Consider the following 21,762-nt stretch of genomic DNA (forward strand, 5'->3'; position numbering starts at 1 on the left):
CTGACTGACTAAACTGACTCAACCTCTCATGCTAATGGGCTAACAGAAAAGGAAACATGCCCATTTTTATGAGTAAATACTATTTACCTCAGTCTCTATTGTTCTTCTATCACAATCTCCAGTAATTAATCAAAAAGTCACAGAACACTACATAGCCAGAAAAAAACCCACTGTTGAAAGATAAAACAGTCAGCCAGACTGAGAGATGAACCAGGTGTTGGAACTATCAGACAGGCACATTAAAACAAATATGATTAATATGTAAAGAATCTAGTGGAAAAAGTGGACAGCATCCATGAACGGATGAGAAATTTTAGCAGAAACTAAAAAAAGAGGCAAGTGGAAATCTTGGAGATAAACATGTGTTATCAAATATGAAGACTTCTTTCAATATGTTTATTATCAGACTTAACACATCTGAAGAAAGAATCAGCAAACCCGGAGCTGGAGTAACAGAAGTTTTCCAAAGTGTAACACAAAGAAAAAAACGACGTGAAACATTCAGGCACTGTGGGACAATATCATATGATCTGCCATAAATGAATATGGGTCCCAGAAGAAGAGAGAGAAAAATGGGGCAGAAAACATATTAGAATAGATAACGGCCAAGATTTTACAACATTAATAAAGAAGTGCAGAAATGCTCAAGCTGAATAAATAAAATCCAGGACTACCTACATCGACAGTGGAGGGAGACTGTCCAGGCAAAGAGGAATGATTGGAACTCTCAACTCAGTGTCTCCTCCCTTGACTTTCAGAGACCATTGAGGATTGCTCCCTATTTATCACTGCTCTCAGCACACTGGCAATTTAAGATCTGGCCCAAGTGTAGATATAGGAATCTTCCCTTAGCATCATAGCCAGGGAAGACTAAGCAAGATACAGGACTGCATTTCTCAATATGTGTTCAATGTGAATAAGAAACATTATTGCTGTCAGATGTTCAGTTGGCAGGAAGAAAGTTTCTTCATAAATTTCACTGATTATACAACATAATAAAAGTTCTGGAACATAGGAAAATAAAGAAACCTCTTCTATCTGGTGTTTCCTTCAGGTTCCTTTTGTCTAATATATGTTATGTCTTCACCAGAGGTATAGGCATTTTGTCTCATTCATCTTTTAGAACAATGCCTGGCAATTGTTAATTTATTCAACAAATTTTTAAGTGAAAACTATGTATTAAACACTTTTCTAGGCATTTGAGTGGATAGTTATAAGGTGCCTGCTTTCATGGAGTTTACATTCTAGTGGAGGGGATTTGGATAGCAAAACAAATGAGCGCATTAGAAAGTAGTATGTAGTATGAGAAAATAAAATGGGGCAAGAGAGGGAGTAGGTAGGGCAGTCAGGACAGGCTTCCCTGAACTGGACACCTATTAACATCCCATGGAAGATATTCAGAGATGTGCTGTTCTTTCAGGGAAATAAAGACAATAGTTATACTTTTGGAAAGTATCATTTTTAAATTAGGACTTACTTATTCTTTCCTTCCTTTCTCCTGGTCATCTCACTATCAACCCCAGAGCTTCACTCTCTTATAAGGCACCAGGCCAAAGAGTGAGAAGTCACCCACTTCAGAGACCTGCCTCTTCCCTGATCACTAACTCTTACACTGTCTGCCACCTTCAGAGAAGACCTAAGACTGTCTATAAGGGGCTTTATAAGACCATAACAAGTTGATATTCATCATCGTAATTAATTCAGCAAATATTTTTGAGTATTTCCTGTGGCCAGGCACAGCTGGGAATACAGCAGTGAACAAAAGATACAAAAACCCTTGTCCTCATGAAGGGTGGGGACACTGGTTTTGTTCTGCTGACATTTAAGGCACATAAGAAGGCTTTCTCTCCCCATCATCACCACCACCCTTTTGTTATCTTCTCTTTCCAAAGGCTATCTATGTAGCTCCTGGAGGAGAAAAGGAGAATAGAGTCTGGGCAGCTCAAATGTAGTTCATTTGTCTCTGTTGTTGTGGAATACTAACATTCCCTGTAGATATCTAGAGTTGAGGTCCGTGGAGAAGCTTTTTTTGAAGGATGAGAAGAATGGAACTTCTATTGAAATTTAAATGTGTTCTGCTTGAAGATTTATTCTTAAATCTTCTACAAACTCATGGATTTAGAAACTTCTGGAATGTATTTCCAATATAATTTTATTGGGAATGATGGAAATGGTAGAATACTTTCCTATTAACCTCTCTTTCCAACAAGGCTTCTATGACACGGAAGTACTTGTGCTGAATGGTGGTCATAGAAAGCACCTTACAGCAGTGTACTAAAATTTTCACAGTCTCAAAATAAATTAGGCCACATGTGTGTTTACTCAGCCCCACCATCGTAGATGCAGTGCGTGTTTTCAGCTTTTCAAGGCAATGATGTCATTTTAGCTATGTGACAAATGACTTAAAATGTGTTTTGGATCTACGGCCATGCCACCCTGAACGAGACCGATCCCATGTGATCTCAGATGCTAAGCAGGGTCAGGCCTGGTTAGTACTTGGATGGGAGACCACCTAGGAAGACTAGGTGCTGTAGGGATTGTAAGCTGACAAGGTCCTTGCAATCTGTGAGGTCAATCAAGAGTTGCTTCACTTAAAAAAATAAATAAATGTGGTTTGGTTTTAGTTGAACTGTCAAGTTATATTTTGTCTAGTTTTTAATACGTGGGTTTCATGCTTTAACATGTACCAGAAGTTATATATAAGTATTCCATTTATTACTAACATTTTTAAAGGCTTTGAACAAAATAGCAATTAAGACATTCATTATTTAGTATTAATTTATGGTCATTTTGATTGATCACTTAATAATTTGAACATGAGAAAAAAATTTTGAGAATGATGAAAGGATTTTTAATCTGATGACTTTAAGATGATGGTTCCCTTTGACTGGTCACCAGCTGGTGAGTGCCTTAATGCTTCTTGTTTTTCTTTAGTTGAATTTCAGTTCATCAAACATTTGTTGAGTATTTTGTAAGGAACAATATTGAAAGATTTGCCCTTGCATCAGGGGTTAGAATTCCAAAACCACTCTCGGCCATCTTTGCACATGGTTTTGTACATGTGCACAAAACCGAGTCTTTGAGAGGAGGGAGTCTGAGAATCTGTTAACCTGGGCAAGGGAAACGGTTGGCTCAGGTCATTTTGAATAGCTTTCAGCTTTTTCTCACTTTGCGAAATGCTTTGATTCCTTGAAAAAAGCTCCGCCACTATGAACTAAATTGTGTGAAATCAAATATTCATCTTTCTGATTTCTCCTCCCCTCCTCTTTTATTTTTATTTAGGAGCAATAATGGAAAAGAATTCCATAAATGGAGTGGCATGGATGTAAAGGTGCTATAATCATAAAGTTAGATATAGAATAGGAGGTGCAACTAATCAAATGAGTCAGCCCCCACTCAAGCAACTTGGTTACCTGCTTTACCCTGTCCTCAACTGGACCTGTGATAACCATCCACCAAAAGAGACACCCTCCCTTCCCACCTGTACCCTACTTTGGTGTTATTACCAACACAGATTCAGAGCAAAGTGACTGTAGGTTTTGGATTCGGAGTGATAAATTGAGTGGTTTTCCGCTTTACTGTTATAGGTGAAGAAGAAACTAATGACACCATTTTGTTTTTTTAGCTCTCTCTTCTGCAAATATTTGATCCTCTGTGCAAGGCATAGTTCTAGAAAGAGGCTCAGAAATAAGACATGAATCCTACCTTGCTACACAGTGTAGTTAAAGTGCTCAATAGGAGCTTGCCATCCACTTGAGAAAACACGGCATATGGATACAACATAAACAGAGACCATAAAAGATAATAATAGGATTAAGTACTAAGTAGCATGTTTGTAGTATATTCAGTCAACAAATAGTGATAACGCCTATTATATGTGTGATACTACTAACATACCAGGATACAGACATTTTTGGTACTGTACAATAAACAACCAGCTTATCTGGAAAGCTCAGTTATCTAAATCTGGGGGTGGTTTTATCAAAAAGAGGTGAATGAGAATATTTTATTGCAAGCTAACAGAAGATATTTACTAATTTTAAAAGTATTTCATGTTATGGGGTTCTACTATATACCCAGGGCCTTCTATAGTGCTTAATGCATTATAGACAGTCATTAATACATAAGTAACGGAGCAAAGTATTTGTAAATATGGACTATGATTTAGGATTTAAAAATAAAAGTTGAACCTTATCAAACAGTTTAGCCATCTCAATGTAGAAAAACAACACATTGGATTAAAACATTCTTTTAATATTATTTTCTATAGAGCATACACAAAATATGATATTCTCTTTTATTTCTCATATGATTTAATTCAAAATAAATTTATCAAACCAAAAGTGTGCTTAAAATTTATTTCAAAGCCTCTAATGAATTTTTCCTTTAGGAGGCTTCAACCAACTTATTGTTGTAATTTTTTTAAAGTGTTAAAGCAAGTATTTATTATGTGGTTCTTCCTTACTGTGAAATGTATTATGTGACTATTTTGGTAAAGTAGTAGTTAAAAGACCCTGGGAAAACTAGGTCTTCTTTATTCTTGTGAATCAACTAATGGAATCAACTCATTTACATATGAACCTAAGTATTGACATTTTGACATAAGTGAGCCAGAGGGAGTAGATAAATTAAGACACTGCCTTATGTATTTTGCCTCAAGGAGTTTCTAATACTTATATCTAATATGATATTTCTTAATTTTTTGATTAGAAAGGATAGATGATACTTCTTAACTTTAGCAGATCCAGAAATTGTAGATGGAACTACCTTTAATCAGATATTACTCTTTGTTTCTTCCAGTGTACCATTATATAATTATCACTGGACCCAAACTACTCAAACTACTGGAGTGCCCAATCAGCATGTTGGTGACTTGGTTCATTGTTGAAAGAATAGACAAATGAACGTGTAACCATATCGCATTGTAATCACTACACATATAAATTTCCTTGAGTAGCATAAATATGTTTGGCAGTCTTATCTGATTCAAGAAGATGATAAATAAATTGTACTTAGTTCATAAATAAGATATACAGTATTTTTAAGTAAACAGGCCACACAAGTGACTAAATTGGTTTAGAGATTTCTCTAATCCTTCAATGGACTCTATCTGTTTCTGTTCATTCTTTTATAATGGACTAGAGCTATTCTTCTTGAAGAGTTGCCACTTTCAATGGAGTGTTTGAAGTTCTAAAACTCAGATTTTTCTCTAAGTGGGCTTATATCATTATATATAACTTGTATGTAAATTTTTTTAAAGTTCTCAGAGAGAATGCTCATAAGATCTTGCTCTCTTTTTTCTTATAATGTCTTGTCAAGAGCTTTGTCCTGAGTGAAATCCTGTTTTTGAGCCACTTCTGAGTCAAAGTTATGAGTAAGCTATGCAGTTCACTCTCTTCTTTGGCAATAATGTCGCTGGGTCTGGATCTTACCGTTAGTGTCACTGTTTAGTAGTGTCCTTCTTTGCCTTTCACTCTCTCCTTCCATATTGCTATTCTATCTTTGCTTATTTAATGTTTATGTTCTCCTTGCTCTTTAAATATTAGCATCGTTGATATGATTGTTGTTCTCATTATATCACGTATGCTGTCTGCTCCAGACAGCATTTTGATGATAATTTAAAATTTCTCCTTTGCATATTTACTGCTTTTAAGGGCTTGCTAACTCTGTTTATCCAGCCATTCATCCATGTAACCTACAAGATTAGTTCATTTTGATCCTGACATTATCTCATCACTAGGCTCTCTTCTATAAAAACAAGTCAGAATTCAGACTATAATATGAGTTACATGATGCATCATTTAATCATTGACATTAATCTAGAAGTGGAAATGATATTACATATTCCAAACAGGTACATCATGTTATAATCTCTCTATATAATTTTCTTTGTTATTTTAATATGATTTTATCTAAATGATGACTTTTAAATATAATAGTACTTTCCTATATTTTATCTCATCAATAAGACGGATCATTGTTTTAGACTAGATTTCCTGAAAATGTGCTTGCTATTAATTTGGAGATGTTTGAGATAGTCATGAATATCTAATGGACAAATTTTTATTACCGAATGATATAGAATGTTGATGTTGATAGTGGTTTTTGTACCTTTATTTCAGAAGTCATCTCTTTTTGTTCTAAATTACTTCTGGACTAATTTATTCTCGAAGCTTCATCAGAGTTGCTTTTACACAGGCAATATAGAGAGTTCTAACATGACGTATTATCATATCCACATAGGGTAAAACAGATGCTATAACTTGAATGTTAGCTTGAGTTGGGCTTACTCTTTAGACAGTGTATATGCCATAATCATTGATAATAAACATCATGAAGATTAATCTGATAGACATGAAAAGTGAGTAGTACAAATTGAAGAAGAGAGTAAGGAAGTAGAGTTCATTGAACACTATAGTAGAGGTTATGAGAATCTAGATTCAGGAGATTTTATTTTTTAGTCCAAATATCCTGTAAACATAAGATATGGTTATTTGTGGGGAACAAAAGAGAAGAATAGAAAGTAACACTAGGTCCCTCATATATTGCTGGTGGGACTGTAGCATGGTGCAGCTACTGTGGAAAATGGTTTTGTCATTCCTCGATAACTCAAACATAGAATTCCCATATTACCCAGCACTTGCATTCCTGAATATATACTCAAAAAAAAAAAAAAGATGTTCAAACAAAAATATGTACTTGAATTTTTATAGCAGCACTATTCAAAATAGCCATAAGGTGGAAACAACCCAAATGTCTATCAGCAAATGAATAGATAAACAAATGTGGTATACTCATACATTGGAATATTATTCATTAATAAAAAAGAATGAAGTGCTGATACATGCTACAGTATGAATGAACCTTGAAAATATTATTCTAAGTGAAAGAAAGCAGATACAAAAGGCCACATATTGTATAGTGTGAAGTATCTGGAAAAGGCAAACCCATGATGACAGGAAGAAGGTTATAGCTACCAGGGACTAGACGCAGTGGGCAGTGGGAGCAACTGCTTAACAGGTACAAGTGTTCCTTCAAGAATGATGAAAATATTTGGGAAATAGAGAGCAGTGATGGTTACACAACATTATGAATACACTAAATGCCCCCGAATTATACATGTTAAAATGGTAAGTTTTATTCAATGTGTATTTTACCTTAATTAAAAAAAAAAAACCTCAAAATTAAGCTAAGTTTAAAAATAAAAGAACACTAGGGCAAGAATCATAGACTTAAATGCTTTCAGGTCCCTGAGAGGTGCAGTAAACAGAGTAAAGAAGTTATAAGAAAGGGAATGTGGTGAACTGGGCATTTGAAATCAAATGTTTTTGAAACCTCTGTGTGACCCAAATAAAATGTGATTGTGGGCTGTGGTTTTCAACCTCTGCTACAAATTGAACTGAGTAACAATGACTGGTGATGACGAGTAGATAGCTGACAGTATAACTAGAGTTAAGGTTCCATATGAGTAGAGGATAAATCCAAGTTGTTGACCCCTATCGTCACCATATAGCATGATGCCTAGCTGACACACATATATAGATGCTCAGCAGACATTTTTGGATGAAAAATAAATAAGTAAATAAGTAAAGGCTGAGCAGAAAGTCTGTATGCTTTTTCTTAGTCAATCTATCTTCAAATCAGCACCCATAACTAATTAATTTGCAAATGTATACTCACTTTCAGATTGAGCCTTAGTAATAACTATTAAGAGATATTATTGTGGCCAAGTTTTATGAAAACTATTATCTAGTTTTAGTTTTAGTAAAAAATGATTAAGATCCTGAAACTCCTTTTTCCCTTTCAAAAATAGCCTCGCAAACCTATTTGAAAATGGAATGTTAATACATAACAGGCAGGCAACAAGTTAATTCTTAGATTCTGCTTGTATTTGTCAGATTGTTTTAGAGCTCTGTTAATTATAACTTGTAAATTCTAATCAGGCCATAGTAAGAGGCTAAATAGAAGGTTATACTTTTACCCTCCTCCCCATTTCCATACTCTAAGAGACTAAAATAAACACATTGACATTACACTCAGAATAAAAATAAACATTTTAGGGTCACATAATTGAGAAATACATTTTTAGGGAGGAAACACTGATTAAGATTGTAGTTTTAAAAAACAAAGTTTTTTTGTTGTTTTGTTTCCTTCTACAAAAGATTTTTTTCTTTTTAAATTATGTGTTTGCTGAGATGTTTATTTTTACTTGAGTAAATTCCACTGTATGAAAGTTTGAGGGAGCGTGTTTAAACCAACACTTAGCTTACTAAAGTCGTGAGGCATCTCTTACCATAATTACATGTAGATCTTTAAAATGACAGACTGTAGACATGCATGCTGATAAATCCACACTGAAAAAGAAAAATATTTTAAATTTATGGTGGATTCTCCCAAACACCACGATCAAATCTACTTATTTAAAAGTATTATTGTTAGGTTGAAAATGAATTAGTATGTATGAAAATTTTTTGGAATTGCTTTTAAATGTAAACCATTTTTTTAAAATAATCTAATTAACATTTTACCTATGCTAACCCCAAACAAAAACATTTTTTTAAATTCTCCAATTGCATCAGATTCACCATTATTTCTAAGCATTTAAATGTTTTTAAAATATTGCTTAAACCAGGGGTCAGCACATCACAGCCCAGACAGACTGCCTATTTTTGTAAATAAAGTTTTATTGGATCACAGCTACACCTGTACATTTAGGTATTGTCAATGGCTGATTTTTTGTTAAATTGACAGTTGAAGAGTTGACAGCAGAGAACATATAGCCTATAAAGCCTAGAATATTTCCTGTTGGACCCTTTGAGTAATAATTTGGGGATCCCTAGTTTAAACCATACTGCTATCTAATAGTTTATCATTATAATCAAAAAGCAGTTATTTATTTACCTAAAACCAAAATGTGAAAGATGTTTTTTTCACCTTGCAAAGCTTTCCTATCAGCAGCTAAGAATCTAAAGCTATATAACATGTGAAGTTGGCCTTCTTTCATCCATTCATTGCTCAGTTTTCACAAGAACAAGTGAAATTTCATTCTTGTTTTCTATAAATTTGAAAATCACTACATAATAAAAAGGTCCAATATGTGTCCCCTGCTCCCCCCACCCCAAAAGAATTTGAAATAGAAAGGATTTTTCTCTGTGATGGTGAGCTTTTCTCTCTACTTGATTCCAATCCATAATATCAAACATAGAAACTCTCATTCCCTTTTCTTTCAAAGGACTCCGATTGATTTATTTGCCTCGTTATTCACTTATGCATCTCTTTAAATTATACATAGTATGTGCTTAATTAGTAATTACTGAGCATAATAGCAATTGCATATTATGAAAGTAACTATAGCTCAAAAAGCACAGGAAATAATGGAACAACTCTCAGAAGTTCACCTAACTGAAGCAGAAATAAATGCTACTTCTACTTACTTTGGCTACAGAGTGGGAGCAATGGTTCTTAAACTTTGATATGTATTAGAATCTGAATGGCTCATTGAAATGCAGAATACTGAGCCAACACTCTAGAGTTTCTGATTCAAAAATTCTGTTTCTGATATGAGCCTGAGAATTTTCATTTTTAAGAAGTTTCTAATTGATGCTGATGTTGCTTACTGGTGACCATACTTTACGAACAACTGTAATAGAAGAAGGAATGGCTGGCCACTCAGGCATTACCTCAGAGAGTTATAGGATAGTGTACGGTCCTCAGCCTTTTAGTATATCCAGGGGAGATCGGACACTGTGACCCATACTATTGAAACCTAAGAAACATAAATAAGCCAATTTATGTTTCTTCTCCATTTCTTGTGGCTGCCGGGAGAACCAGATATTTGGGGTGACAAAGCGTAGCCTCCTATACCCTATACCTTGATGGAGACCCTGACAAATTCTGTGGCTCCATTTATGTGAAATTCTAGGGGAAGCAAAACTAATCTTCATTGGGGAAAAAAAATCAGAGTAGTGGTTGCCTTAGGGGTGGTAGGATGGAGATCGAGTATTATAAGGAATTTGAGGGATTTGAGGGTTGATCAAGGACAAGTTGCATGAGAAATGAAGTCCCTCACAGCATGAGACTGTCTTAGAGGCTTGTGACCAAAGGACAATCATCCATCAGGAGAAGTGGGTAAGGGAACTCCCGAGGTGATGGAGACTGACGATGGTGTTCCTGGACATTACATATCTAGGTGAAGTCATTCAGTAGCAACGTGGGGAGTCCGTTGGTCAGAGAACTCCAAGGGGGCAGTAGTGACTTGAGGTTTTACAACCACTAGGCTCTATCTTATCAATGGCTAGCAGATGTTGGTTGTAGTTTTGTGGCGTATACAAAGCAGGCAAGATATAAATGGCTGAAAATCTGCCTGTTTGTTCTATTTGGGGTATATAAAAATAAGTTTGCTTTCAGCAGACTTTTGAACTAATGAGTCTCAGCCTGCACTGAGGAAATAAACAACCAAGGGGTATTACACAGAGACTATCTTCAGCTAACTTATATAACAACTGAGGAAGGGACAGAGCAAATTTGTTGGAGTGGTGATAATATTCTATATCTTGATAAGAGTTAGATTACACAGGTGAATATATTTGTCATTGAATATATACCTAAGATTTGTGTATTTACTTGTGTATACATTTTTCAAAATTATAAATATTGAACTTTACTTAAAGATATGCATGCTGAAGTACTTAAAGGGAATTGTACTGCTGTATGCAGTTTACACTGAAATGCCACAAATAAAATGGATTACTGAGTAGACAAAAGGATAGACAGTTGGACAGGTATATGACAAAGCAAGTATAGTAAAATTTTAATTGTAGAATGTAGGTTAGAGTATACCTATGTTTCTTATAAAGCTTACACTTTGCTTTATGTTTGAAAATTTTCCAAGTGAATTGTTAAAGACTAAAGTGTGGAGATAGACTGGGGATTGGTTAGGAAACGATGCCAATGCATTAAAAAAATTACAGTTTTATATTTCTTGACCAACTATAAGCTATAATTTTGTAGACATTCAATCCTCTATTTGATCATTTGACTAAAGATCTGGGTGTTTGGTCTGTTACAGGGAAAGTCCTTCCTCTGGCATGGACACATGTGCATTTCTGTCATCATTTATGTGCTCCAATAGGACTCTGCTAATTGATGGCAAAGTAGAACTCAAAAGAGGCCTGCAGAGGCAAGAGCGGCATCTTTTCCTGTTCAATGATCTGTTTGTTGTGGCTAAAATCAAGTAAGTATACTGTATATTCTCCCTCAGTTATCATTATAAAACTGTACTTCCACAAACAAAGATAGCCTTTCTATTCAGTGCTTACTGTAAGAATGTCTGGCTTCTATTACCATCTAATATCTGAAGTGAGTTCTATGTTTGTGTTTTGCTTTTGATTTTGCAAAAATAATGTTTCAATCATTTATTCATTCAATAAGTGTTCGTTTAGGTCTCACCAGTGCCATGCTCTGAATAAATATAGAGGATGAATGAAGAAGGTGATGGGTATGGTCCCTGCTTTCTCAGTGCTTCATTCTAAGGTGTGAAGGCAGGAGAAAATTCCAGATTGTGATTAGTGCTAAGAAAATAAGGTGCTGGATGGAGTAAAATATGGGATATATGTTAGGTAGGTGTAGTCAGGGGATAAAAATGATTGATAGTTGAAAAGCAACCAGCCATTGAGATATTAGAGGATCAGCATTCTACACAGAAGGAATTTCAGGTACAAAGGCGGTGGGGAAAAGTTTGGCCCTTTGGAGGAGTTGAAAAGCCTATGTGTGTAATTAGAGCATAATGAGCAGCAGGAGAGTAATATAATTTGCGATTGGAGAAATAGATAAGGATCAGGTTGTAGGCTGTTTAATTATTACCTATTGCTATAAAACAAATTACCACAAAACATAACAGTTTATTACTACAAACGTCTCATACAGTGTCTCTGAGTCAGGAATCTGGGAGTGGCTTAGCTGGTACTTCTGGCTCAGAGGCCCTCATGAGGTTGCAGTCAAGCTGTTTACCAGGGTTATAGTCATCTCAAAGCTTGACGGGAACCAAAGAATCCACTTCCCGGCTCATCTCTGTGAATGCTGGCAGGCCTCGGTTGCTCACTGGGTACTGACCTGAGGCTGTAGTTCCTTTCTATGTGAGTTTTTCCACAAGGCTGCTCATAATGTGGTCTTGCTTCCTTCGGAGAGAAAGATCCAAGAAAGAGAGTGAGGAAGAGAGTAGGTGAGAGAGAGAATGCCTCAAATAGAAGCCACAGCCTTTTATAACCTCTTTTTGGAAGAGACATATGGTCATTTCTTACATATGCTATTGGCCACACAGACCAACCTTGCTACAGTGTGAGAGGGAACAACACAAGGGTGTGAATACTGGGAAGCAGGGACCACTGGGGGCCATCTTGGAGGCTAGGTGCCATGAAGGCTATGATAAGGAGGTTGGATTTTATCTCAAGGAGTTTTAATTAGGGGAGTATCATAATATGGTTCATATTTTTAAAATATGGTTCTGGCTACGATAGCTAACGGATTAGAGGGTAGGCCAGAGTAGAAGCAAGGAGACTGGAGAGGAGGTTATTGTATAGTCCTGATGAGAGATAGTGAGGGCTTTAATTCAAGAAATGACAGTTCAGCAAAGGATACAGACATTTTTGGAATATACTTTAGAGGTAACCAAAAGAATACACTTTTTGCTCAACACTAAATGCCAATACAATGAACACCCAGCCTAGAACATGGTAGTTGCTATTTGCTCCATCCCTCATTCTCATTTTTTATGAAACTTCATAAAAGATAAAAGTATTTTTACAAATCTAATCTCATCAAAGAGATCTTTAGTCACTAAAGAATGGCACTCTCACACCTATGTTATGCCATGTTATCAATGAGACACGAGCTTGGCTAAATACTGATTTTGTGAAATACTCTATTCTATCTGAATGGCATTAATAACAATAAAGACCTCACATTTATTGGGATTTTATTGTATGTTGGGTATTTTTCTAGAGACTTTAACTCCTAACCGTTTGATCGGGTGGCTATTATTTTTCTCATTGTACAGAGGACATTGATACTCACAGAAGTGATGTGACTTCCTCAAGATCACAAAGTTAGTAATTAGTTGAGCCCACATTTACACCTAGGTCTACCTTATTTCAAAATCCATGCTTTTAAACAATATATGGTCTGCTGTCTCTATTTCTTACCTCTTTTCTTTTGGTTTTCTTATAAGATTCCTTAATCATTTAGTTTCTTTTTAACAATTAAATCAGTCTTTTGTGGTGAGTAAAAGGATCTAACTAAACACTCATCTTAAATAGTGTAGAATGCTTAGTGAACTGTTATTATATTTTTTAAAAATTAGAGGCAAAAAAACCTATTTCAGAATGTGTTGTGATGTATTCCTAATTGCCATTAAGAAATAAGATTTTAAAAAGGAGAAAGAAATAAAACTTATCTTCAATTTAGTGTTTCCTTCTAAAAGATTTGTAGTTTCAGTTTTATATTACATAACTGCTATTAAGAAATACTTTTTTATTAAAAAAAGAAGATTTTATCTTCAATTGAGTGTTTCATTAAAAAAATCAAAAGATGCATAACAGTTGTTTGGAAAATATTCAAATGAAATACAGAAAGAAGCCATTGTGCCACCAAACGCTTTTCTATGACACTTACCTTAAGTGTGCCCTACGGGAAGCATAAATGAGACTGTGAATCTAGATTATCCTTCATGTGTAATTCCTGTGAAATGCTTTTTTGTTTTATAAATCCTACTGAAGAGTTTTAGCTTTACATATTCCACGAGGAGTTTTAAGAATACTTTCATATGTAATAGCTTTGATTTCATTTTAGCCTTTAGTGTTTTCACAAATGGTTCTAAATGATAGGAAGTACCCAGGTTTCCCGAAGCATTTTCTTTATCCATCCCTGTGCCTTCTAACTATTTAAATCTTATGTCCATTTTAAGCATTAAATTTGTGATTGGATTAAGAGAGATGGTGGTATCAATATCAAAGTTCTAAGAGGAATTAGGTAGAAATTGTCAAAAAGCAATTTCATTGCCAACTTAAAGTAGGTCACCTTCTTGATCCCTAAAGATAAATATTAATTGTGTCAACTCTACTTAAATATAATTCTTATTATCCTCTTTTTTTTTTCAGCCAGAGTATAAGGAGAAATGATGGAAACAATTTTTTTTTAAACAAAATCTGCTGATTTTTGTTTAAAATAATTAGGAAATTTAAAATAACCTTAGCTTCTAAAGACTAGAAAGTCCTTTAACCACTTAGCTGGAAATTTATTATAAATTCCTCTAATTAATCCCAGGTTATATATTTTAGTGCATCTATCTTTGTTAAGGTAAAAATTTTATAAAAATTTTAATAAATAATGTGTATTTTTAATCTTTTGTTCAGGCAGTCAAATCTTTTTGGAAGTAAGCAAATTATAAATAGCAAATGAATCAATTTTTCATAACTGCAGTAAATTTAAAATTAGGATTTTGATACAAATGGGATGGTCAACATATAGTAAAGTAACCAGTTTATGACTATTTGCTGCCATAAATGCAGGCATGAAGACTAATACACCAAAGGTTTTAAAGGTCTTTTTGGGCCTAGATAGCCAACCATGTTACAATTTACTACAGTAGGTACTGAAGATAAAAACAATGAATAAGACATTGTTTGCACATAATTAGTTTACACTGTCTTATCACAAGTACAGAAACACTCATAAAATTTAAAAGACAAAATAACAAGAAGGCCTGCCTGATTTTTATCTTTCTAGATATAACAACAACTTTAAGATAAAAAATAAAATAAAATTAAGTGACATGTGGACAGCAAACTGTGTTGATGAAGTGGAAGAAGGCAACACCAATACCATGAAATCCTTTGTCTTGGGCTGGCCCACAGTGAACTTTGTGGCCACTTTCAGGTGAGAACCATAGCTTGTTCTGTATTTACATGGGTTAGCCACTGTGAAATACAATCACCTATGTAATTTCTAGGACGAAGAGAAAAAAAGTTAAATTTTGTCCTCCTAATTTTTTAAAGGAAAATATTTTATTCTGATTGAGTTATTCTGTAGGCAGTAACTCATCTTTTGACACAGCCTCAATAAAGACAATTGTATGCCATATGTTTCTCTCGAGGAGCTCTTTATTAAAATATGTAAAAAATAATGGTTAATATTGAGAACTCTGGGAATTCTTTATCTGGTTTGACTCCTGATTTTTAAAGGGACTTGTTAAAATACCATAAGGACTATGGAAGAGGAATAGTTTGTCAGAGTCCTAGGACTCTACCCCACTCAAACATCCCCTTCCCTAATGTGTAGATACTGTTTTACATATTGAGTTTTTGAGTTGCCTCTTTCTAAATATTGAAATAAACCTTTACTGAAAAAAAATTATAAAAGAGTCCAATTAAATTTGGATGACTGCTTGTAGTCCCAAATTTTCTAAAGAAATTGTTTTTATAGAAATAAAATTAATGTCATGATATAATGGGATGGCTGAATTGTACATCAGGTTCTGATTTGGCATCTATAGAGGTGTGACAATCAAAAGCAAATTTATGATTCAAGAAATGAAAGTTAATTTTCTAAGACTCACTCGTGGCTAGGATAGGGTTGAAAAGTATATGAATAGAGAATTTTTGTGCTCTTATCCTCAGATGCTAAACTGGCACTATCCAGTTCAGGATGAGCATACCAAACTTATATCTGTGATTTTGAACAACTGTACCCTCAAGGCCAGCATTTGCTTTCCACTTAAAGAATTGTTGTTCATCACATGCACACAATGTTATGTTTTCTTTTGTTTGCTTCTTCCCTTCCCACTACCACCAAACTTTTTAGGCATCATCCCAAAGCCAGATAACTGAAATTTTCCTAGATGTTAACTTTCTAATGAAAGAAAAGTATGTCATTAAATTCTGTTATGCACTATTGGCCAGCACAAGATTTTAAGAACTTATTTAGAAGAAACATGTATTCGTATCATTTTCTGCACGTCTTCTTTTCCATGACAGATTTCTCTAGATATTATCATTTCCAATTGCTTAATCTCCTTTGACTTACTGCAAAAAGGAAGCAATTTCAAGTGAGAGGTGGGACTACATGATGTTCTTAATCAAGAAGTTTCCATGAAACATTTTTAAGAAGGGAAAATGTAGAAATGAGTTTCACATACATGTATTCCTCAAAAAGTAAAAAATTTTAACCACATAATTAAGGTTAACATCACTAGTGATGTCATGTGATATCAAGTACCCCTTGATAGAATGTGATGAAAAGAACAGTTCACCTCCATGGTATTTCTCCCCAAAACACATAACCCCAGTCTCATCACGAGGAAATCATCAGACAAGCCTAAACTGAGGGCTGTTCTATAGGTTACCTGACCAGTATTCCTCAAATCTGTCAAGGACAAAAAAATTAAAAAATAAAATAAAAGATATAGAAACTATCGCAGGTCAGACACTAAGAAGACATGATAACTAAATGCAAAGTTGTATCCTGAATTGGAACCTAGAACAGAAAAAGGACATTAATGGAAAAATTGATGAAATCTGAATAGTCAAGAATTTAATTAACAGTAATGGACCGATATAGGTTTCTTAGTTTGACAAATATGCCATGATATTGTTAGAGGATGATATCAAAAGAAACTGAAACTGGGTGAGAGGTATACAGGGACTCTCTGTACTATCTTTACAACTTTTCTGAAAATCTAAAGTTACTTCAAAATTGAAAGACTTCTTTAAAAAAGAGTAGTGTTGAAGAGTTCTGTCTCTGGTATGGCAGAATGAAGTCTTAACAGACTGACCACCCTAAAGATCAGCGGTCCCCAACCTTTTTGGCACCAGGGACCCATCCTCCTATGAGAATCTAATGCCTAATGATGTGAAGTGGAGATGAGGCAGTAATGCTAGCACCCAGGAGCGGCAGCAAATACAGATGAAGCTTCGCTCACTCACCCGCTGCTCATCTCCTGCTATGAGACCCGGTTGGGGACCCCTGCTATAGATAACAACTGTAAACTCTGAACAAAATACAACCAGCTATCTGAAGGCTCTGGAAAGGGAACAAAAGTTGGGAGATTTTGGAGAGGAATTGAAACTTTCAAGGAAGCACCTGTACTGGGTGAGTTTCCTGTTTCTAAAGCATTAGGCTGAGGGCAGGCAACAGTCCATCATGGTGGAAGGCAACTAAATTGACAAAAACCCACAGTCTTTTTGCCGAAGAACCAGAGGAAACAGTCTGGGTCAGCCACAGCCACAGGAAAGTGAGGGATGAAATCTCAAAAGGGAGAGTCTCAGAGAAGAAAAGCTTTAAACTTTGAGTATACACTCTGCCCAAGCCTCTGGATGATTGCTGACCACACACGCATGGGACAGACTCAGAAGAGCTTAAAGCTAAGGCTAAAAGGATTCAGCTGAGGCCCTGCCCACCACAGGTGAGATAGAGTTTGCAGCTTGACTCTAACCAAGTTAATTGTTAAAACAAAAACATCAACACTGTTTTACAAAAACAACAGAAATCAGGCTCTCCACACAAAACATTCATGATATTCAGAATACAATCTAAAACTTTTTGACATACCAATAACCAGGAAAGGGAAAAGACAATTAAGAGGCCAGTTCTTAGGTTATCTATATATTGGAATTAACAAAAAAGAACTTTAAAGCAGCTCTTGTAATTATGCTCAGTAGGTAAAAGGAAAAGCCAGTTGAAATGAATGAAACAATAGGCAATCTCAGCAGAGAAATAAGAAATATATATATTTTAAAAAGCCAAATAAGAATTCTAGACCTAAAACTGCATCTTAAACTTTAAATATTTCCTGTACAGCTTTAGTTGCAGAATGGAAATGAAAGTGGAAAGACTGACTTTGAAGATATATCAATACAAATTTTCTGAAGAATAGGAAAAAAATATTTTTTAGTGAAAAAATGCATCAGAGACTTGTTGGAAAATACCAAAAGGTATAGTATACATGTAATTGGAATTCTTGAAAGAGGAGAGCAAAGGATGAGACAGAATAGATATTTGAAGAGCTATCTGAAGAAATGGTTTGAAAACATTTCAGAAATGGTGAAAGATAAAGTGTACTGATTTAGTAGGTTCAGTGAACGCCAAACACGAGTATGAAGAAAACTTCACCTAGGCACATTATAGACAAACTGCTATAAACCTAAGATAAGAGAAAATCTTGAAAATGCCAGAGAAAAGCTATACATTATGTACAAGGGAACAAAAATTTTCATCACTGTGAGTTTTTCTTCTGAAACTGTGGTGGTTTCAGAAGACGTGAAATGGCATAATTAGTGTTAAAAGAAAAAAACCTTTCATCCTAAAATACTATCTCCTGCAAAATTATCCCTCAGAAGTGAAGATGAAAAAATAGATTTTTTATAAATCCTAACAATTTATTGCCAGCAGAACTGAACTACAAAAAAAAAATTGCCGATAGTTTCGTAGCCTGAAGTATAATAATATCAGAGGAAAGCTCGGATCTTTAGGAAGTGGCGAAGAACGTCAGAACTGGTATATATCTTGGTAAATATTAAGAAAATCTAGGTCATGATCAGTTTAAAATGCCATTAGGCTAGCAGTTCAAGAAGCAGTGTCTCCTAGCCAGTCACTATGACATCTATAAAGGAACACAAAAAGACTAATAGCTTTTAAATACAAGACTGACAAAAAAAACTGCCAGAATTTGTGATGAATTTCTAACTGAATCATATTAGAGGAAGAGCAAAGAATAAACTTTCCATTCTCTACCTTAGGAAATAGGCTAGATCATTACCTCTCAAAAAAGGCCAAAAGGAATTTCATATCTCTATCATTACTTGTACCTCTATTTACAAACCTAGGATCTATATGAACTGGAAAAATAGGCACTGCGACTTGATTTCACAGATTCATTGTACACTCGAGTGCTCATTTAATGTCGTTGATAGGTTCTTGGAAACCGACTTTTAGCAAAATGACATACAACAAAACTAATTTTATCATAGGCTAATTGATATAAACAAGAATTAAGACCCTAAAGCATATTTCTGGTCACAAAAAAATCACCAAACTTCCAAATAAAGACCCGAAACACTTCTAATATTAAACATTGAAATAAATCTGAGCTACACATACATTTAAGAAAGAGTAATGAAAACAAGTGAGATAATCCAACCTGCTTATTTCATTTGAGGGTCCCAGGCAGGACAACCCTGGACAGGACTATATTCCATCACAGGGAGCACACACACACACACACACACACCACGCACTCACACACACACGCACGCACACGCACACACACACACACACATTCTCTTGTACTGGGACAGTTTAGAAACACCAATTAAACTAATATATATATCTTCAGGATGTGGGAAGAAACTGGAATACCCAGAGAAACCCCATGCAGACATGGGGAAAATGTGCAAAATCCACACACACTGGTCCAAACCAAGAATCAATTTTTTTTCTCATCGGTATTACAACTAAACAGTGTTAAATGAGATAACGTTATTTGAAGATCTGCTGTATAGTAAAATGGGAGCATTATTCAAAAGACACAGGAAATATTTAAATCTGACAATGCTCTATCTACAAGAGGAATCAGGAAAATATTTTAACTTAAGTGCCTAGTAAAAATCTTAGTCTACAAACAGGTAAGTATACAAGAAAAGCCTGTTTATTTATTGATCAAATTAGAACCAATCTTGAGGCCCCATTTTGCCAGGCTGTTAGGAAATCAAATTTCCTTCTTTACTGGAACCCCTGTTTTCTTAGGGTAGAACCAGAATACAGGAGATTTTTCTGATGTATCCAAAACAGGTGTTGGGATTCTGACTTTCAGTCTATTGTGGTCATAGCTGACATAATATTTTCTAGGCTCAGACCCCTTTTACATTCAGAGGTACTCATTCTTTGCCACATGTGGGGTGCAAGTGCCTTTGCCGATATGAAAACCTTAGTGCCTAGGAACAAGCCTCCCTAGATGCCATTTCCTCTGGCGCCTTTCTGTTTCCTTCGGCACCTCAACTGAGTGACATATAGTTTCCAGCTCACTGCCAAGGATGCCAGAATCTATCCCCTCTCAAATTTGAGGGAAACTTTTCACTCTGCTGTGCCCATATCCTCTCTCTAGATATACTGCTTTCTCTTCTCCTGGCTCTTTTCAAATGAGCTTAGATGTTCATGAAACTCTAAGGTAATCTTGATTTTGGAGTACCTCTGTTTTTAGTTCTGTAAAAATGCCTGAGATTAAGAATAACTAAGGAAGAGAAGTCCTCTATTCTTGCACAGATCAGGAGAAAGAAGAAAATGCAAGAAGACTGCACAAATCAATTTCAATAAATCAACCTGACATACCTCATAATCTGTTTCTTTTTAAAGTAATGTGTGCTGCACATTCAAACAGTAGCTCACTATACAGCAATGAGAATGAACAATCTAAGGCCACGTGCAGAAATATGGATAAGTCTCACAAACATAATGTTGACTGAAAGAAGCCAGAATGTACGGTTACATTTATATAAAGACCCAAACAAGAAAGTCTATTCTGTTCTATTAGAAGTCAGGATAGTGGAAACTAGTGCCTGAAAAGGAGCACAAAAGACCTTCCAAGGTGATTTTCTTTTTCATAGTCTGGGTTCTGGTCATATGGGTATGTTCAGTTTGTGAAAATTCTTCAAGCTATACACTTAACACATTGTATGGTTTTCTCTACGTATCTTGCGACAATAGAAAGTTAAAAGCTACAAACATACTGTATTAAAGGGGCAATTTTCTTAACTGCTTTGAAAAATGTTAACAGATCTAAGGAAAACTCACTATTTTTCAACGTAGTTTTTTGCTAAATAAATCCAAGATTTAAAATAAATGAACTTAGAAAATTGAGTTAGGAAAGAAGAATACAGCAAAAGGATGCAAAGAATTGTGAAAGATAAAAACTGCGTGGTCATTAGTAAAAGAGATGTAATACACTTTCTAATGACCAATCCAGGAGATGGCCGATGGAGAAAATTGCTAAGCAATGAAGTTAGAAAAAATTCCAAATATTCGTTAACTGCATTTTTCTGGAACAAGAAAATGACTATGATTTCCAACTTCTTTAAGAAGTTTAGAAATAAGATTTTAAAAGCTAGTGAAGAACAAGGCCATAGAGAAATAAACTTTAAATTATTTTTAATTTAAGAATTAAACGTAGCAATGACTTCAGTAGAAAAATTAATATTACTTTTAAATGAATTGATCTTAATCAGATTATAGTGATTAAGTTTTCTATGAACTAATTACTAAATGGCAATGCTCCTATATGTATAAAGAAATAAATGTTTATTTTCCTGACAACAAACTGGTTTCTAGGCCAGGATATTTCTACCGATAATGCCAAATTTCTCTTTAAACTCAAATTAAGCATACTTCCTATTTGTATGACACTTAAACGATAAAAACACTCTGAGATAATTAGCCTAGTTTTACAGATGTGGAATCTAAAGCTTGGAGATGTTAAATGATTTGAATATGATCATATAGTTTTGCATCTATCCTTGAAACGGTGTTCGAATTCCAAATTAAGTACTCCTTCCACTCTTAAGAGTAGCATTTGTAGAAGTGTTGGAAAGTAAGAAAATGGGTCTTTCTTGGATCCATCCAAGAGGTTTTAACAAAACTAGACTTTAGTATATAGTTTTTCCTAATGAGAAGTTTCACTTCAGAGTTCTCCAGAACCCAGGGATGCCAAGGTTGCAATAG

General features: G+C 34.9%; 1 protein-coding gene and 1 pseudogene across 1 annotated transcript in view; both read left to right on the forward strand.

The window, feature by feature from the left end:
* The window catches only part of LOC120586941 (rho GTPase-activating protein 20-like), an 85,386-nt gene that overhangs the window by 45,986 nt on the left and 17,638 nt on the right, over positions 1 to 21,762 (forward strand). The window contains exons 3-4 of the mRNA XM_039843501.1: positions 11,069 to 11,233; positions 14,782 to 14,931. Of these exons, the coding sequence (XP_039699435.1) occupies positions 11,069 to 11,233; positions 14,782 to 14,931 (315 nt within the window). The remainder of the gene's footprint in view (positions 1 to 11,068; positions 11,234 to 14,781; positions 14,932 to 21,762) is intronic.
* LOC120586945 (uncharacterized) lies at positions 2,419 to 2,537 on the forward strand (annotated as a pseudogene).

The sequence above is a fragment of the Pteropus medius genome, unplaced genomic scaffold (genome assembly GCF_902729225.1).
Source record: "Pteropus medius unplaced genomic scaffold, Ma_sr-lr_union100, whole genome shotgun sequence".
In the NCBI taxonomy this organism is placed as follows: Eukaryota; Metazoa; Chordata; class Mammalia; order Chiroptera; family Pteropodidae; genus Pteropus; species Pteropus medius.